The following is a 21,045-nucleotide window of genomic DNA, read 5'->3' as shown; positions in this document are numbered from 1 at the left end:
ATTAGATCCTTGCGCACGTCTATGCAGGAATCTTAGAATTGTCTGAGTAAAACATTTCTAAATTAGAAAACGATCAGTGGGTTGTTATCAGAACATGTTTAGTTCTTGGTTCAACGTTGCACAATTTTGAATGTTTGAAACAGGTTTTTTAGATGCAATTAAAAGAGTAGTGAAACATGAGTCCGTGTGCAATGCACAAATGCTGTGTTTCATGTCCAGACTATTTAGAATTATAAATTAAGTTCAGGAGCAGTCTTTCTATTCTACGTTTTGTGGGTTCCACTGTACAGCCTATCAAAGTGGGTTGTAGAATAACAAATCTGAAATTAAATGTGACTCACCTAAGAAGGCCCAACCCAACCCTAATACTAAACTTAAATGATGTACTACTATTAATCGTAATTAGTTAAAGATTCTCATTTTTATTTCAAAATACAGAACCACAGGTTACAGGTATAGGATGTTTCCAGCAAATTGGATTTTACTTGCGCGCAATTCCGTCCGACTTTCTTGCGTTTATGTTTCAATTTTCGCGTACGAAGAATATTCAATTTAAACCTAACGGAACGCAATAAATGCAATTAATTATTTCGCAATTCAGTTCAACACAATTGAGTTTTTAAAAAAATCAATTTAAACTTCACAAACCTTTCAGTCACGAATGCTAAGAAAATTGAATTTAAACTTAATTTTTTATTTTATAATATTACAGCACGATGACCAGAAAACTCTAGCACAGGAAGACGACTTTTAGACTGGGTCTGCTTTAACTGAATAAGTGATTTAGTTACCAATTAAATTTTTTTTTGCTTTGTAACGACATCTAATTCACTGTAATGTTGCCTTTCAATACCATAGTTTTCTGGTTCTCCCTGTATCAAAATATCTAGTTTTGATTAAATGATTTTTACAATTTTAATCAAAAAATGTAATATATTAAATTGTTAATTAGATTAGTAGCTTAGCCACAAGAAACTTAAATTTTTTTAGATATTGAAAAATTTCAAGTAACCCTCGATTAAGAGCCACAGAGAAAAAATCCAGTTTGGATTAATTATCATAAACTCTGTATAGTCTGTACATAGATTACAAAGACTAGAATTTAAAACACATTTTTCCTCCTTTGGGATTCAAATCTTTTAAGACATCTTTCATAATCGTCTTTTGTTTGATTTATTGAGAGTAAAATCGCTTAATTTATACTATACAGGGTGTCCCAATAGACAAATAAACATAGATCGTCTTATGCATGATTTTTTATTTCGTATAGATGATACCTAATGAGTAAGCTGAAATCCGTAAGATTTTCGTCTGTAGTTAACGAAGACTATCTCGAATTCACATTTAATTCCCATACTTATTTGAACACCCCGTAACTGTTGGTAAATTATCGCTAAACTTACGTTAAAAGAATATGTTCGTCCTTAATTTCTTAGGTTTAGGGAATAGAAGGGGTGCGGGGGAAAGGCTATTTTTGATCTATTGTCGCTAAATTTTTGATTTGAAACTGAACCATCTCCTAAAAAAAGGTAAATGGACAGTTTACGAGATATATAATTTGCCACAATTACAGTATCCTGAGCTACAATTCTCAGTAAAAGGAAGAACAAAGACGACATAAATTTCGGTTTTCTGGTTCTCACTATATCATATTTAAAAATCTACTTTAAACTATCAATCCTGAATTTAAAAATAACATTGTAAATGATATAATAACATTTATTTTGTAATAATACTATTTAAACATTTCAGGAATACGGGGTAGAAAGATTGAGATCTTCTGAGAAGATTTTAAGATAAACAGGGGCTGTCATAATTTCATAATTGGATCATATTAAATCATACTGAATATTGATCATTTAAAAAAAATAAAAATTTTCATGTAGGAAATACAAAGTTCGACTCTATAAGCTTGAAGATATTAATGGACAGATATATGATATGGAGATTATAATGAAGTTTGTACTTATATTTGTACCGCTTTAATGTACTCCATGTGCTGGTGTACTATATACCCATCACAGATTTCAGGCTCCACAATCAATTCATCTACAAAGAAGAAATTTTATTTTTAAACTTAAAATGACTGTAGATGGAATTTCAAGTAACCCTCCAATTCTAGAGTGGCATGTCCGATTCACAATTGTACCTTTCAAATCTTTGTCTGATCAAGAATGAATGAGATATTTTTACTTTTCTTAGTTTCCAGCTGAAAATTTAGTTTTAAAAAAAATAATCGGAATTCATTACGTAAGATATAAAAACGAAAATATCTTCCTCATTTTAACTCAAATGAAGATTACAAGGGTACAAAATTGTGAATCCAACATGCGACTCTCTAACTGGAGGGTTACTTGAAACTACTCCTTTAGTCCCTTTTAAGTTCAAATTGTCTTGCTTTCTTTCGTGATACAATATTAATATAAGCGTGGGAAGGCAGGCGGCCGTAAGCCACGACATTTTCCCCTTCCATGCAACATATTAGCTTTTTTGTCTTCCAGCAGTTATGAGCCACAACCGCACGGTCTTTCATGCCAGAGTATTTGAGTCTTCCGGTAATTATTACGTTATAAAATGCTATATTTAGTGCATTCAAATTGTGATTTTTAAAAATCCAGCGACGTCATGCAAAAGATATATGTGAGGAACTTTCTATTAAAGTTTTAAATTGAAAAAATGACAATTCCATTTAATTTTATGTAATCTGCTAAACTTTTTTCCCAAAAATAAATTAAATCTTTCCTCTAAAATGGCTTATTCTTGAAAAATATTATGAACAATAAAAATGATGCATCATAACATACTATTAAAGTTCAAAGGGCATCCGTAACCCCGAAAATTTGCACTATTTAACGAGAAAATTGCAAAATATATTTTTTTTTGTGGAAATTTGTATCGTTCAGGTAATGACAGTTAAAGTTGTGATTTTTCTCATCTTTCCTTATTCTTTAGACTACCCCGAACAATTTGTATCGGTGCCACAATGCGTAAAATGATGTAAACTTTTCTTTCTAAAATGTAAAGCAGTTTATAAACTGAACACACAATTCGTTGATCTTTAATAAACTTCCAAAATTTTCTTAAAGGTATGATTTTTCAGGGAATGCGGCAGGATTTAAAAAAATGCTATTTCAATGCCCTAAATTTATCCTTCAAAAACATAATAACTACTGGAAGACTTCAATGCTGTGGCATAGAAAACCGTACGAATATGGCTCATAGCTGCCGGTAGACAAAAAAAGAAGATAGGCATGGAAGGGGAAAAAGGGAGTGGAATAGGTTGCACAATACTTTACAATATTTAAAGAGTGTGTCGACGTTACGTTTATGTGAAGAGTTCTATTTCAGATTCACAACAGCCATCAAATCCTCTATCTGTGTAGAAAAGAGCAAGTCATTGTTTTTACTCAGTCACAAATAGATTCTAGTAGATTTGTACACTCTCAGTACAGTTGTATTCTTACGTCACAAGTGTCAACCCAGTTTTTGCGTTCGACAAAATTATTAATAATATTGATAATTTTAGAATAAAGGGCTTATTTTACAGTAAAATAAGTGCAATTTTATGTGTTATTCATTTTCTGTTTTTACACTTTTTTATTTAATCTTAAACATGTCAACTATTGTGAGAAAATCTAGTTTTCCTTGTTATATTTGACACTTGTGACGTCATGAATAATTGATCCATTTCTCTGTTTCACCTATTGTACTTGATAATCTATTTGCTCAGTCCAACAAGGATTTAAATATATTCGTTGTAAATTTGACACAGGCATCCTACTCTATAAATGGATCTCGATTGAAATAACGTCTACAGTCTCTTTAAAGGATTAAACCATATTTACCCTGTGGACGTGTACACCTCGGAGAAATAATCCACTTGAGGTTTATGTTGAGAAGATTTAATTCCTTCCAGTAGGATTCTCCTACAACCAACCCTTGTAAGCCTCTACACCCCCTGCATTGGAGAAGCAATGATTTTGGACTTCTTTTACGAGGTTTGTGCATTTTATGACCTTAAAAAAATATTGCTTTTGTGAAAACCAGAAAACTATGGAGTAAATTATTGAATCACTTATTAAGTGAAATGGGTCTGATTACACTGCAAATTTGCTGTGTCTCATGTTGAGTAATCGTCTTCATATTCCAGAGTTTTTTGATTTTCACTGACAACAAAAATCTATTCAGCAATTTTATGCTGAATTTAAAATTTAAAATGCATTTTTTTGTAAATTGTTTTGGTTAATATAAAAAAGTCATCAAACTTCTAATTTGCAATATTTTAAAAAGCTTATTATTTATTTGTTACGTGACGTTTTCGTCACGTTCTGTTTTCCCTCGCCACTGAATACCCTGGAGTAAAGCTGTGAAGCCCCTACGGACGGAGAGGAGTTTAGTTGGTTCCTCAGCAACGAAACCGGTTATAAATTGTACCCCTAGTCTTAGAAACCATACTGTCCGTCCGTACTCTTTTCTAATCAATTAAACTTTGATATTTGATAAGATACCTGTGTTGTAACTTTGTATGTAAATCAAAAGTTTGTATGTTAACAAAAACATTTATCAATTTTTTTTTATCGTATTGGATTTTTCGTGTTGGGTATGTATTTTTAACCAGAGTACAAGTTTATAACAGTGAAAGTATTAAATGTTACTATTTAAAATAATTTCTTTTTTGCAAAGCTGTCAAGAACAAATTATTCATCCATAATTCATTTTTAATTAAAATATAAAAAAAGAGGCAAAACTAATTTTTTTACAGAGCCTCTACAGATACAATTATCAAGATTGAAACGCTTTTGAAGTGTCGCAACACCATGGTCTTTAACAGTACAAACACTCATTAATACATTTGTATAGTTGAAAATGAAAATAAAGTTTGTATTTATAAATATAATAAAAAAATTTACCCTGAGGATATGGTCGGTCTATATAAATAATGGTTTGGTTTGCAGTATCTGTATTGACAAGTGTAGTGGGGTCTAATATCTCTAGTATCTCCAGGCTGGTCATACTAACTGATGGTTTGGTTTGCAGTATCTGTATGGATAAGGGTAGTGGGGTCTAATATCTCTAGTATCTCCAGGCTGGTCATACTATCTGATGGTTTGGTTTGCAGTATCTGTATGGATAAGGGTAGTGGGGTCTACTATCTTTAGTATCTCCAGGCTGGAAATACTAACTGATGGTTTGGTTTGCAGTATCTGCATGGATAAGGGTAGTGGGGTCTACTATCTCTAGTATCTCCAGGCTGGTCATATTACCTGATGGTTTGGTTTACAGTATCTGCCTGGATAAGGGTAGTGGGGTCTACTATCTCTAATATCTCCAGGCTGGTCATACTAACCAGGGAACTAGAGAGCTCACGAGTACATTGTCCACTACATCCAGGTGTGAGGTAAATGTAGGTCAACTACAGTGAGACCCAGAAATCTGAGGATTAGGAAAACGACATTTCAGTAATCTTGTATATTTGCATATATATCTATATATATAAGTAGTAATCTCTGTTTGTTTGTGTATCCGAACATAACTCATGAACCACTGGACTAATTTACCTCAGGTTTTGATTGGGAAACATGGTAGAACCACGGGAATGTTCTTTCTGGTCTAAAAATTCTAAGTTGATTGGGTTTACTTTAATAGGAAAACTTCATTTGTTTCTCCAATCATAACACAGGAATCCCTTGGCCCATTTACCTCAAATTTTAATTTGGGAATTCGAAAGAACCATGGTTCATGCTCTTAACTTAGTTTTAAAAATCTTAATAGAGTTGGTTGATTTTGCAAGCACAGCTGGTTTTTTAAAGTAAATTGTTATAAAAATACATTTTATCAGTAGCTTATAAACCAAATCATTAAAGGGGGTGTTAACAATTTACATTTTCCGAAATATAAACAATTCCTTTAAATCAAAATCAGTCTTTGTACACTGGACTGTTGCTGTGTTTTGTGTTCATTGGACTAATAAAAATAAACTGTCGTCTTCCTATTTTACAGTTTAAAGGGTCTCACTTTAGGTTTCCAGAACTGTATATTTATTAAATTTTAAATGTTGCTTCACCTACGACCATTTTCACTCCCCTATTCACTAAACCTCATGGTTGTTGTGGTTTTCCCTCATCAATTAAAAAACTTCTCACTAATTTTTGACAATTAAAAAATTTGTTTTTAGAAAGTTTATTTTATTGGGATGATGTTGAATACAAATCAGGTGATGGGAAATGGGGGGTAGGGTCAAAAAAGGGGGAAAAGTCTGATCTAAATAAATCTAATTTCTAAATTCTAATTTTTTCTCTGAAAAAGTCTTAAATTCTATTCACCTTTGAATATCTATATATAAATTTGGCTTGTCTGTCTGTCTGTCTGTCTGTCTGTCTGTTTGTTTGTATCCAATAAACGTCAAAACGGCTGAACCGATCGGGCCCAAATTTTTTGTGGGACATCTAGGGACCCCAGGGAAGGTTTATGAAAAATCAAAATTTCAAATATTTGTCTCCATCAAAATTCGATCGTCATTAAATTTTTAAAAATTTTGAAAATCCGCGAAATTTTTTGTGAAAATCCGCGAATTATTTTTTGTTTTGTTTTACGATGTACACAAAGAGAACATGTTCACAACTAATTTAGAAGATGGGCGCGAAGCGCCCTCTAAGGCTAGAAAGAAGGGTGCGAAGCGCCTTGAATTTCTAGTATTTTAAAAATGTTCAAAGTTATTTAGGAAAATTTCTTTTTCTCACATCCCTGGATCCTGAGATATCTAGATGCTTCAGCTGGTTGAGATTACCCAGACTGAGGACATCTGTAGGAGTTAATGTACAGCGTGATATATTGAGGTATTCGAGTTTAACTAGTTCAGGACACAGCAGCTCACACAATCCTGGAGATAGGAAATACTTTTCAGTCTAGATTACAATAGAATGATTGTAGTCTCAAGCTCTTTCTTTAAATTAGAAATGCTAATGAAAATTTTCTTATTAGGCTTTATAACTGCTGATTTTGCGATTAAACTAATTCGGGGAAATATGACAAAAAGCTTAAGCTGTCATTGAGACTAATTTATGAATCATGGTTTGGGTTTAATAATGTATTAAACAAATGAAAAACTATCTTGGAAATGCGCCATCTTTAAACAGAAAACGTTTAAAATTACGAATTTTCCAAATGGTGGATTTCAGGATTTGATTAAAATAAGACCCAACATTGAGACTAATTCTCCACTAAAACCATTCAAGTTTGGTTTCATTTTCATGGGGTCCATTGGATCGATTACGTAAAACAAGCGGTCGTCAGCTAATTTACTATTCAAAATTTAAGTTGCAGTGCTCAGTTTCTATGTGATATTAAACAAATGTGTCAAAATTTGTCAATGTTCTTTTTGGATTTAAAACCCAATATTCCTTCCTTGGTCTAATGAATTTGTAAGATCTAGACGTCTCAGTTTCGTCAGGCTCTTCAATAATCGGGAAAGATTTGTCCTAAGCCGAGGATAAAATCTAAAGCCGCCTTGCTTGAAACCTATCAATGCTAAACGCCTTATAAGAGGACAGTTCCCTAAATATCATCAACAAGTTGTTTTTGAACTTTTAAACTTTTGTTTAGACATTTGTTATGATTTTAAGCGATCTTACATTGAAAGAAATAAATCCCTAATTCACTACAGTACCCTTGTAAATCTTTATTTGATCAAAAATCCAGAAGATATTCTCGCTTTTCCAGCTTGAAAGGTTTTAAATTCTCGTAATTACTCCATTGTTTCTTTAATAGCTAACTTTTTACTGTTGTTGATAGCACATGAGTGACACTTTAAATAAATAAACCAGAGGTCGAATTTAAAGAATTTAAACCGCGGCTTAAATTCGAGACGCGGCTCAAATATGGATGGTTCCACTCAAAATTATATTTAATGTTTCAAGATTTAACCCGGCGCTCAATTGAAACCGTTTTTTTGGCGGATTTGAGACGCGGCTCAAATTCATTATATTCGATCAAAAAGTTTAGATCTAATTTTAACATGTTAAAAAATTGAATTACCAATAATTAAATATCTTAATAAATTTTGTTTAAAAAACCTTTTTATACAATAATCCGAAGTGGCTTTAATAAGTTGATAATTGAGTTTGCAGATTGTCATAGTAAATAATGAAAGATTTTTTTTCAGAAGTTGAAAACTTGTTGATATTCCTAAGACTGCTATTAGGTTGACAGTGCTAACCGTTGCAACATTGACTTCTATCTGAAGTGAGCTGACCCGACTCAAGTCTATGACTTGTCTATTGAGTTGACCTTTACACATACTTTTTAACATTCAAGATTTTTTTCAGCTAAAGAGACTGTTTACTTTATCTGAAATGAACCCCCAATTTAAGAGCTGCATGCCCGATTCACAACAGTATTCTTTAAATCTTTAGCTAAATAAAACTCAAAACAATTAGACGTTTCTCTTGTTTAGATGTTTGAAGAGTACCATTGTGAATCAGACATGCCCTTGAAAAATAAAGCTCTACTTGAAATTACGCCTAACCATTTCCTTTAAGAGGCTCTGCAAAGTGCAAAACAATATATATTAAAAGCTTACGTCAGATAAGTTGGCTTTTACCAAGCTTAAGTCTTACGGCCGTCGTCATATTCTAAAGTATTATGTGTTACACTGTATTCAAAACTTGTAGTTTGAAATAAGATGTTGTTCAAACTATTCAAAGTTTTCGTTTTGGCCTCATATTGGTCAGAATGAAAAATGCATCCAATTTTGAAATACTATAAACATTTTAGATGTTTTAATAAAAAAAATTTGAATGTTTAAAAGGCACCTAAACAACTATTTCCACCTCCGAGATTTAGTGGATGTTCCTCCTTTCCATCAAACAGAAAAACAATGGTATTTTTCCAGGTCGACTCTTTGGTATCAAAATGAGTTTGATCCTCAATGACATTTATTTCCTTACATCTCAGGTTTTTAATTGTCTTGGCATAGGAAGAGTCTGGTGAAAGAGAGGCTGAGGATACAGAGGGGAACCCGGTTAAATCAAGTTCTACAAGACTGTTAGGAACAAAATCCTGAAAAAGGTGTAAGTCAATGTAGACAAAGCTTACAAATGACTCTTCAATTAATACAGAGTAGAATTTCTGATTCACAATGGTACCCATTTAACCTTGATCTCAGCAAGGATGATTTAGATATTCTTATTTTAACAGCTTTAAATTGAGTGCCTGGAAACGCAAGTTTTTACAGTTCTTTTTTAGGTTTGTTCACTTTTTTGAACATATAGGGTTACCTATAGAGGGTAATACTTTGGAGACGACTGTTCGGAAGTTCTAAGTTATGTTTCCTTTAATTTATGATTTCATGAAACTGTAAACTTGTTTCTTTCTTTGCCAAATCACAAATAATTTCTGAGATTTCAACTCAAAGATTTAGCAGCAGGTCAGAATGATTAAATATGTTCTTCCAAAAAAAACCTGTATTTTCGCGCCAAACAGGGATATTTTACATTTCTGGGATTTTACAAAACATATTTTCCATTATTTGGATGTAAGAAATTTAATTGTTTTGTGTTTTCTAAATCTATTAGTAAATCTATAATTTTAAACCTTAAATTATCAATTTGAAAAAATATTTATAGGGTCTTTAAGAAAACCGTAGATTTTCCCAGGATTTAGCACGAAATCCACCTTTGCTTAGGATTTTTCCCAATTTTAGTCTGAAGTTCTGAAGGTATCTTCCAGTGTGGCTTGGAGGATGACAGGTTGGAGGGGGAGTTTTAGAAAAATGTCTTGACGGTGGCAACCTTTGCTCGGTCTTGGATTGGGAACTTCTCCCAAGGCAGGTTGAGTAACGTCGCTGAGGCTCAGTCCGGATTCGGTGTGCATGGAGCTATGGGCGGTCATCCTCACCCTGGTGGAAGTACTGGTGTTGGATACCATGAAGTTGTAGGCTACAAAGTGGAGTTAATGTTCCTTCTTGTAGTCTACCGGGTCCATCTCCAAGTAGTTCCCATTTGTCAATCTGTTGCTGGATATACTTGTTTATCTTTGCTGCAATCGCAGGCTGGCTGGAGATCATGACGTGTAATGTATGAGTTCTCTTGGTGGTGCTGTAATAATTCTCTCCGAGGTCAGGTAGGTTGGGTTTGTAGAGGTATTTGACATAGACTCAGTTGTTGAAGATGTCCATGGTGGTATTGTTCATGATGTCCTGATTCCCTTCTTCTTGGTGAGCTTCTGAAGTTGATTTCGTGTGGTGGGATTGGTAAAGTCTTCAGCGAAACTTGTGAGCAGGATTTGTTCTTGGATGTTCAGGATGACCAATGATTTGATGAAGATGGTGTTGATGGGAGGATTTGGGGCTCATTCGGCCAGCATGTGTGAGCGCCGAGCAGGCTGGAGTATAGTTGACGGGCCCAGCCTCTAACTCTGATTGGTTTAATTTTGAATTTATTCATCATTTCCTGGAATTGTTTCTTGAAATTTAACGAAATAACGAAATAGCTTGAAATAACAAAATAGCATGAAATAAGGAATGTGCTTTTTTTGCATGCTTTTCGTGCAAATAATTTCGACTGGAAACCCTACTCCATGGATGGGGTCCTAATGGAGAGATGCGATGGTGTCCATTTGAGGGTCTTGGTTCTTCAGAACAGGGTAGTTTGAAATGTAGAAGAACAAAGGGGCCTCAAGGTTGATCTAAGGTTGATGATCCCAGTAAAGGGTTGATTGGTTGATCTAAGGTTGATAATCCCAATGAAGGGTCAATAGGGCTCGAAAGCTGGTTGATATCCTCTCTTGCCACTGCTCTTCACTAGTCTCAAATAGGTAAAAATCTGTATTTCAAACCTGTAATAAATTACAGGTATTAATTATGGGTAATAATATTTAAATGTAGTTAAATGTTGGTTTAAATCGTTATAATATTTGATAAACTAAACTTTCTAGTGTGAGGTGGGTTGGGAGAAATGAGGGGTCAATAGGATCAGGAGAATAAAACGATTTGTGACTTCTTAAAAATAAATACCCAGTTGGTTACAAAAATTATTGTTTACAACGATAATCATGAGTTTTTAAGCATTTCTATATTTAATCGTGTTTTCACTTTTCATGGATTTTAGCGTCTATTGACGAAGGAGGTTGGGTTTGGTTTCGGCTCTGGGAGGGGGGGGGAGTTTGCTTTGAAGACGACATCTATTGGGGAAAGGTTTCAAGATGATTTATTTATTTTTCATTGGTCAAAAACGACTACGGGCAAAAGGGGCCAATGAGAGATTAGGGTTTTTCCCAGCTACTGGCTAGGGTTTAATGACTGTACCTTGGGGGTAACATAGACTAAAAAAATTCGAGATATTTTTTCAATTGTTTCTAAAATTTCACGGGCAACGCGGGTACTTCAGCTAGCTTGTTATATTTCTTTGAAGAACTGGGCATAAAGTTAGAATATTATGCATTTGCAAAGATTTTGCAAACAAACATTAGGATCTTTGATGCAAACTTTTTACTTGACACATACATACAAAATGCATCAGTACTATTTAGATGCGCAATATATTTATTATATTTTTTATGAAAACAGTTCTTGCCTTGGGAGAACTAGAGAAGGAAAAGCGAAATTTTCAAATAAAAAAATTACAACTTTTACAAATGTAAAAAAACGTTTTTACATTACTCAAAATATCCCCATTTACTGAATATCCATGTTGCACCTCTGTTTGTTGCAATTAATTACTGTTAAAAATTTTCTTCTTTATTTATTTTTACATTTGAGGTCATGAATGATAACATTATTTGCAATGTATCAATGAAAATGTATTGGACTTAGCATCCTGCATCACCTAGCCGAAAATTAAAAATTTACATTTGTTAAAATCTTGTAAAAAGAATTTTAAAGATGTTTTTTAAATAAGTATGCATTTAAAATTAACAATTTTTAACTAGACAAATTTATATGATGCATCCTTGAGCAGACACTGGTTGAAAGGGTACCATTGTAAATCACTCTACAATCATAAATGAAGGGACACCTTAAATTACGTTCCTTGAAAGAAGGACATTTTTGATTTTATCTATTTTGAAATGAGAACAGCCTAACAGGGGAGAGATTATAAAACCCATTCGTTTCTGATTTCAATAATGACCTATTTTCAAATCTTCTGATTTGATCACGTCAACGCATATTGCTTAAAAATGCATTAAATGCGTAGTCCATGAAAACTAGCAGACTAAATGATAAATTATTAAACTACTGACATAGTTTAACTTTACTTCATTTTGTGTCAGCACGTTTTTGCTGACACAGCTTCTCAATTTTAAAAAAATTGTGTAAAAATTTATCCAACTTTGATTGAGACTCTGACTGTGACTCTGACTATGACTCTGCCTCTGTCTGACTGTGACTCTGACCGTGAGTCGTGACTATGATTGTAACTCTGACTGAGACTTATGACTCTGACTGTGACTGACTGTGACTCTGACTGTGACTCTGACTGTGACTCTGACTCTGACTCTGACTCTGACTATGACTCTGACTGTGACTCTGACTATGACTCTGACTGTGACTGACTGTGACTCTACTGTGACTCTACTGTGACTCTGACTGTGACTCTGACTGTGACTCTGACTGTGACTCTCACTGTGACTCTCACTGTGACTCTCACTGTAACTCAGACTGTGATTTGTGATTCTGACTGTGACTCTGACTGTGACTCTGACTGTGACTGACTGTGACTCTGACTGTGACTGACTGTGACTCTGACTCTGACTGTGACTCTGACTGTGACTCTGACTGTGACTCTGACTGTGACTCTGACTGTGACACTGACTGTGACTGTGACTCTGACTCTGACTGTGACTCTGACTCTGACTGTGACTCTGACTGTGACTGTGACTCTGACTATGAATCTGACTGACTATGTATACCTGAAGTGCAGAAAGTAGAAAGGTTACAGTCCTGTGCGCTCTCTTCACACATTGTCTCTTCTCGGTGTAACTGTGAAAAAGTTCCTGTTTAAATTTTTCATATTTATAAAATAAAAATATTCATTCATATTAGATTATATACTGAAGTGCACTTATATAACTAGTAACATTTTCCACATAAAACTCAACTTTTCAACGAGAAACTATACAGTAGTATTTTTTAATATAAACATTGGCTTTCAAATTATCTAGTAAGGCTTGATGTTGATACTGGGTGTCCCAATAAACATGGGAATAAAATTACGAATTCTTTATGGTCTTTGTTCCATGTGGGATTATTTCGTAAATATAATTATATAATATCACAGTTAAAACATTTAACAGCGAAAACTACTAGTCTCGGGATTTCCAAAATGTGGTCTACAATTTTTTCACCTTCAAGATGGAGATATTAGGAAATTTGTCCAGATTTCAGTTAATTAAAAATCAACAAAACTGTTTAAAGGTTTAATATCTCTGTCAATTTTAAAGATACAAAAAAGGTAGACCACATTTTGTGAAAGTTCATTGAACATTTATACTTTTTGATGCACTTTATGTCATTTATCAATTATCGGAAATCAGAGAGATATTCAAGCCGTCTCTTAATTCCCATGTTTATTGGGACACCGTTACACACCTTGTGTTTAAAAAATAGAATTCATTAAATTTTTACCCATATTGGAACCACACAGAGAGCCAAGCAACTATAAACAGTGTGCATTGCATTGTGGAAAAGTTTTATATGTCTCGAATGAATCCTAAAGAATTTGTCCACAACACAGCATACTCAGTTTAACTACCTTACATAGCCGGTCACTCCCTTTAATCCCCAAGTTACTTTTGTAGAGAAACCATAATTAAAAATAATAAATGTTCAAAGAGGAAAATCATGTATAAATAGAAACTGATGGGTTAATCAAAGATAAAAATATGAACTATTCCTGGTTATTATAAAGTCCCGGAAGAAGTTGAGAAAGGACAAGGTTAGAACCTGACCAGCCTCTTAGTAGCTGATGAACAGCTCTATCACGACCCTAAATAAGTTTAGGTAACAATTATAAACTTCGAAAAATGTTAGGGTTGTTTATTTTTAAGAATTTAAAAGATCTAGGGGCAGTTATTTAAAAAAAAATAAAAATTGAACATCAACATTGCAAGTTTTGCGTTCTTTATTGATTTACCTATTTTCCCCTAAAAATCGTTGTTTTTCCCAATTTAGAAAGTAAAACCTGAACAAAACAATATCATCTGGGGGAAAAAAATGATTTTCAAGGAGAAAATAAAAAAAGAGTTTATATAATTTTTTTCCACAAATCTTTAACATCTGGAAAAAAAACTGATTTTAAAGGAGAAAATAAATAAGAGTCTATTTAATTTCTTTCAACAAAACTTTCATTTCCACGCTTTCTTGAACTGGATTTCAACTTGATTATTACCTAATATTAAAACTTTAATCTTTTTTTGTTCATGATGACGCCTTCCTAAGCCACTTCAAATACCTTGCTAGCTCTTTCTTTATACATTTCTAGTTCTCTTCTAATACTTTCCTAGCCCTCTTATAATACTTGCCTGGCCCTCTTCTAATACTTTCCTAGCCCTCTTCACTTTCCTAGTTCTCTTCTAATACTTTCCTAGCCCTCTTCTAATACTTTCCTAGTTCTCTTCTAATACTTTCCTAGTCCTCTTCTAATACTTTCCTAGTTCTCTTCACTTTCCTAGTTCTCTTCACTTTCCTAGTTCTCTTCTAATACTTTCCTAGTTCTCTTCACTTTCCTAGTTCTCTTCTAATACTTTCCTAGCCCTCTTCTAATACTTTCCTACTCCTCTTCTAATACCTTCCTAGTTCTCTTCTAATACTTTCCTAGCCCTCTTCTAATACTTTCCTAGTCCTCTTCTAATACTTTCCTAGTTCTCTTCTAATACTTTCCTAGTTCTCTTCTAATACTTGCCTGGCCCTCTTCTAATATTTTCCTAGTTCTCTTCACTTTCCTAGTTCTCTTCACTTTCCTAGTTCTCTTCACTTTCCTAGTTCTCTTCTAATACTTTCCTAGTTCTCTTCTATTACTTTCCTAGCCCTCTTCTAATACTTTCCTAGTCCTCTTCTAATACTTTCCTAGTCCTCTTCTAATACTTTCCTAGCCCTTTTATAAGCTTCTAATACATTCCTCCTTTTATTCTAATGCTTTTCTGGTTCTCCTTTAACACCTCACTACTACCAGCTCTCTTATATATTCCTAGAATATCATTTAAACTTATGTATGTAGTTTTAATGTGATAAAAGTTCATCATTTCACTCTTTTTTTCGAATTTACATGATTGTTTTATCATATTAAATACAATTCTTCATCTCACAAAGTAGAAAGCTTATTTTTTCCAAAAAGGGCAACTTTTTCACGTATATTGAAACCCGCTCCTGGAAAGTGAGTTATACATAGAGCTAGAAAATATTCTGAAGAAGCTGAAGAACTTGTTTTAAACATTTGAATTATGAAAATTTGAGATAACAAGAGCATCCAAATAAACAAAGAATCTTTTGTTTGAATTTTAATTTAAGAAATACAGGGGAATTTAGTTCTAAACTGGGATCATTAACCATTTCTAACACTAAGCGTCAGGTTTGTGCACAAATTGCAAGACTGGGGGTTTAGAAATTTCTTACATTGATTCAAATTTGAGTAAATGTCTCAAAGAGCACACGCATATGAAAATGAACAGTTTAAAGAAACAAAAAACATCTTTAAATTTATACATGATCAAACCAAGTTTTTAAGGGTACCGTTGTAAATCGGACATTGACATCTTTATATAGAGGGTCATTTGAAATTACGCTTACAGTCCCTTTAACAATAGTTTGAAGTTTTATGTTTTGTTCTAAAATAAAGCATTTTTCATTTACACGAAACATTCTGTCCTTTTTTGTTGTCGGCCTGTTAGGAATGGGCCAAATCGCGGTTTGAGACTAACGTCCCCTGAACTAGAGGTCTTCAGTTAGAACTTCTCCTCAAAGCAGAGGGGAGAATCATAGAAATGTATTTACATAGAGTAAACAATACGCATTTGTGATAAATGATATTACGCAACAATTTCAATTCTTGATTTTAAATTTATCTGCACTTATGTATATTGTATACATTACTTATATTATACTCATAGTTGCATGTGTGTTGGTTTGTTTGTTTATTTGTTTGTTCTCACATGAATGTAAAATGCCTATTTGTGTTAAGAACCTCTATAGTTGGCCAATAATTCAATATTTTCCAGGTTTCATTTTTGTTTTTTCCTTTACTATTAGTGCAATATACATTGAAATTAATTGACACTTTTAAAACATTTCTTAAACCTAAATTAGCGAAGGAAAATATTTAAACTTTATATTAAGCTATATCTGTTAGCCTGATCTAATGTTTATATTGAGCCCACCTGCTCTAATATTTATATTGAGCCTACCCGCTCTAATATTTATAACTGAACTGTACTGTACTGTACTGTACTGTACTGTACTGTACTGTACATTGAGCCTACCTGCTCTAATATTTAAATTGAGTCTACCTGCTCTAGTATTTATATTGAGCCTACCTGCTCTAATATTTATATTAAGCCTACCTGATCTAATATTTATATTGAGCCTACCTGATCTAATATTTAAATTGAGTCTACCTGATCTAATATTTATATTGAGGCTACCTGCTCTAATATTTATATTGAGGCTACCTGATCTAATATTTATATTGAGACTACCTGCTCTAATATTTAAATTGAGTCTACCTGCTCTAGCATTATATTGAGCCTACCTGCTCTAATATTTATATTGAACCTACCTGCTCTAATATTTATATTGAGCCTACCTGCTCTAATATTTATATTGAGCCTACCTCCTCTAATATTTATATTGAGCTTACCTGCTATAATATTCATATTGAGTCTACCTGCTCTAGTATTATATTGAGCCTACCTGCTCTAATATTTATATTGAGCCTACCTGCTCTGATATTTATATTGAGCCTACCTGCTCTAATATTTATATTGAGTCTACCTGATCTAATATTTATTTTGAGCCTACCTCCTCTAATATTTATATTGAGCCTACCTGCTGTAATATTTATGTTGAGTCTACCTGATCTAATATTCATATTGAGCCTACCTGCACTAATATTTATATTGAGCCTACCTGCTCTAATATTTATATTGAGACTACCTGCTCTAATATTTATACTGATCCTACCCGCTCTAATATTATATTGAGCTTACCTGCTCTAATATTTATATTGAGCCTACCTGATCTAATATTATATTGAGCCAACTTGCTCTAAGTTATATGACCTGCTCTAATGCAGTTTGAAAGAGGGTCTCTATCAGGGTTTGAGGAAGCAGAAACCTAAAATAGAAAGCTGGTTCAAAGAGTGAACTTATCTCAAGAGAACTTCACTTTACAGGGACTGTATTTTAATAATTCTTCACAACCATTTTCTGATAAATAAATGAAAATTATTGTTGTTTATCTTCTAGGTTGAAAAATGTTAAACAACCATTTTCTCTAGTGCTATAGTACCAAGAAATCAGCAAGTCACATTTATAGAGGAAGCACAAATAAAAATGGTTGAAAGATAAATCATGGCCGGATATGAGAAAATCTAAACACTTTTTATTGATGTAACAACAAAAAATGTTACATCTGCCCCGTTAAACACCTAACAAAGCTTAGGTGGAATATTTTGCAGATAAGCAAATCAGCGCAAGAAGACGTTTTCTGACAAGTGTTGGCCGATTTCTTAAATTGCATGGGCAACGCTGGGCACTCCAGCTAGTATGTAAAAAATCATTGCAGTATATTGTACGTTGATCTGTTTATTTATATTCATTCTTTGCGTATCTGTATGTCCGTTTGTATCCAATAAACGTTAAAAAGGCTGAATTTGTCTCAAAAATATTTAGAATTTCGTATAATTTTGAAAGTCCACGAAAAAATATTATTAAATCCGCGAACTTTTTTTTGCTATTTTTGTATAGAGCTAGAGCCACAGCTAAATTTAAAATAGAAGATGAGTCTAGTTACTAAGCAGAATAAAGTTCAGAATTGGTTTAATATTAAAGTTTACACTGTACGACATATTTGAAAAATGTCAGAAAAATCAATTTACCTTTTAAACTTCAGATTAAACATGGAATTATTTGTATCGTTTCTCCTTGAGACATAAATGATAGTGGAATTACTCTTTACTATTTTATATGAACTAAGTGTTTAGGGTAATTTGAATGTAGTGTAGATATAATCTTTTTTATAAATGAGTATTTCATTGCAACCCATACAGTTGTGAAATAGAAAAACGACTTTTTGACTCTTCCATAGTTTAAAGAGAACCCCTGTGAATTGGCAATTAAGGACATAAATATTGGATACCACGCGACACAGATCAAGCCGATATAGATGCAGGATTGACGCGTACCGTGCCGCAACGTTAATGTAAAATAGCACAATGGGCTGGTTAACGCGTACCATGCCGCAACGTCAATGTAAAATAGCACAATGGGCTGGTTGACCCGTACCGTGCCGCAACGTCAATGTAAAATAGTACAATGAGCTTAAAAGAAGGAAAATATTTGTATTTCCATGCTCCCTCCCGCGGAACCGCTGGACACACTGGAAATATACACAACCCCAAATTCTACAACTCGATTGATTGATTAACTTGAAATATACAGCTACAATCTACAAGCAGCTGGCTGTTGAGCACATCTCTTTCAGGTTAGATAGCCAGGGCTGTCCGCGTCAATGATCCATCTCGTCTACCTGATCTGTGATAAATCCTTACCTAGCAGATTGACACATGCTTGAATCCAGGACGATTTTGTCAGAGCAGATCTTTACCAGACCCAATACATCTCTAGTACTAACCTTCATCTGGGGGGTTAATTGTTATAGATAGAGAAACTGAACACTTACCACAAACTCTAATTTTATAATCCATTCGCCTTTTCAACCTGATGATGTAAATCATTGATATTTGAAACTTTGACCATATGATTTAACAGAATTCATCGTTTGAAATATTACTACAGCATTAGTTTGCACATTGGCACAGATGTAAATATTAGAAAATTGAAATATAAGGAGAATTATAATCCAAACGTTTGTGTCGTCTGTCCTTACCCTAAGAATAGTTGACATTTATGCTAGCAAACAGAACCAGAAAACAGTGTACGGATTGTCCTTGTATGAAAATTTATTTCATTTCTTTATAAATTGAGCCAGATCCAGATCCTGGCTCAATAAACAAGTTATTAGGGAAATATCAAACTGTAATGTCTCTAAACTTTCATAAAATGATCATCCTAGGTTAATTGAAGATTTAAGAACTCAAAAATTAGAATTTTAAAATAAATGGAAATTTTCAAATGAAATTAAAATCAAATTAAACAAATAAAAAAGCTAATGCTTTTCCATTAAACACGTAAATACAGATTCAAGATTCAAAGATTAACAATAACAAATAGTACTTCAGTTTGTCGCCAATAGTCTGTCTTCATTAGTTACCCATGTGAAGGATCTGTAAATACAGATTCAAGATTTAAAGATTAACAATAAACAGATAATACTTTAGTTTGTCCCCAATAGTCCGTCTTCATTAGTTGTCCATTTGTAGGATCTGTAAATAAATAAACAGATTCAAGATTTAAATATTAACAATAAACAAGTAATACTTTAGTTTGTTCCCAATATTCCGTGTTCATAAGTTGTCCATGTGTATGATCTGTAAATACAGATTCAAGATTTAAAGATTAACAATAAACAGATAATACTTTAGTTTGTCCCCAATAGTCCGTCTTGATTAGTTGTTAATTTGTATGATCTGTAAATAAATAAACAGATTCAAGATTTAAATATCAACAATAAACAAGTAATACTTTAGTTTGTTCCCAATATTCCGTCTTCATAAGTTGTCCATGTGTATGATCTGTAAATACAGATTCGAGATTTAAAGATTAACAATAAACAAGTAATACTATAGTTTGTCGCCAATATTCCATCTTCATTAGCTGTCCATGAGTATGATCTGTAAATACAGATTCAAGATTTAAAGATTAACAATAAACAAATAATACTTTAGTTTGTCGCGAATAGTCTGTCTTCATTAGTTGTCCATGAGTATGATATGTAAATACAGATTAAAGATTTAAAGATTAACAATAAAGAAAGAATACTTTAGTTTGTCCCCAATAATCCGTCTTCATTAGTTGTCCATGTGTATGATATGTAAATACAGATTCAAGATTTGAAGAAACAATAAACAAATAATACTTTAGTTTGTCTACAATAGTCTGTCTTTATTAGTTGTCCATGTGTATGATATGTAAATACAGATTGAAGATTTAAAGATTAACAATAAACAAATAATACTTCAGTTTGTCGCCAATAGCCTGTCTTTATTAGTTAGAATAAAGTTTAATTCTGAAAGAAATTTAAGACTGTAAATCAAGTTTGTGATACAATTCTCTATCATTTATGCATAAAAGTAAATCTATGTATTTCCAATCATAACTCATAAACACCATTGACTAATTTGCTGTAATTGTAATAGGGGACTCGGTAGAACCACGGGAATGTTTTTAAATTGTAAGTAAAGTGGGTTCTCTTTTACGGGGAAAACACCAGGAAAGCTGGGTTCCCAATAACAGTAATATCTGTTTGTCCGATCATAACTTTAAATTTGAACAGGGGAACTCGGCAGCACCACGGGAATGTTCTTAGTTTGGTTTAACAATTTGAACAGGGGAACTCGGCAGCACCACCGGAATGTTCTTAGTTTGGTTTAACAATTTGAACAGGGGAACTCGGCAGCACCACGGGAATGTTCTTAGTTTGGTTTTCCAGACAAAGCTGGGGTTCCAAGCTAGGTTATAGGAAGCCGCAAATAAGACAGAATTCATGTAAGAAATATGGATTACAAATCTTGAATTTGACTTTGGGTGATCAGTTTCTTCCATTTATAGTACAAAAAGCCTGCCTTTGAGGAAACAGGATAGAATACTGGACGAAGTAGATCTATGCACATATATTCAGTTTCCTCCATTTTTCTGAAAAAAAACCCTTGAAAATGC

The 21,045-nt window shown here is 33.2% G+C and overlaps 1 protein-coding gene across 1 annotated transcript; it reads right to left on the bottom strand.

The window, feature by feature from the left end:
• Positions 1 to 1,701: 1,701 nt before the first annotated feature.
• LOC111697641 (uncharacterized) lies at positions 1,702 to 21,017 on the bottom strand. The gene is made up of 12 exons (XM_023467713.1): positions 20,952 to 21,017; positions 18,759 to 18,847; positions 17,269 to 17,323; positions 13,890 to 13,982; positions 12,907 to 12,990; positions 8,811 to 9,057; positions 8,185 to 8,286; positions 7,405 to 7,554; positions 6,745 to 6,880; positions 5,265 to 5,381; positions 3,846 to 3,958; positions 1,702 to 2,049 (listed from the first exon to the last, which is right to left on the bottom strand). Exons 1-12 carry the CDS (start codon positions 21,015 to 21,017, stop codon positions 1,967 to 1,969), a joined length of 1,335 nt encoding a protein of 444 aa, XP_023323481.1. The 3' UTR covers positions 1,702 to 1,966.
• Between the last annotated feature and the right edge of the window lie 28 nt (positions 21,018 to 21,045).

This window comes from Eurytemora carolleeae, unplaced genomic scaffold (genome assembly GCF_000591075.1).
Source record: "Eurytemora carolleeae unplaced genomic scaffold, Eaff_2.0 scaffold133, whole genome shotgun sequence".
In the NCBI taxonomy this organism is placed as follows: Eukaryota; Metazoa; Arthropoda; class Copepoda; order Calanoida; family Temoridae; genus Eurytemora; species Eurytemora carolleeae.
Note: the sequence above shows the minus strand (reverse complement) of the source record. Positions and strands in the feature narration are given on the sequence as shown.

Excerpts from the sequence above, each read along its gene's own strand:
- LOC111697641 (XM_023467713.1), bottom strand. The coding sequence starts at position 21,017 with ATGGAGGAAACTGAATATATGTGCATAGATCTACTTCGTCCAGTATTC. Across the intron at positions 17,324-18,758 it reads AGCATGTGTCAATCTGCTAG|GTTTCTGCTTCCTCAAACCC; the intron begins GTAAGGATTTAT and ends TTTCTATTTTAG. Across the intron at positions 5,382-6,744 it reads CTAGATATCTCAGGATCCAG|TGGACAATGTACTCGTGAGC; the intron begins GGATGTGAGAAA and ends ACCTGGATGTAG.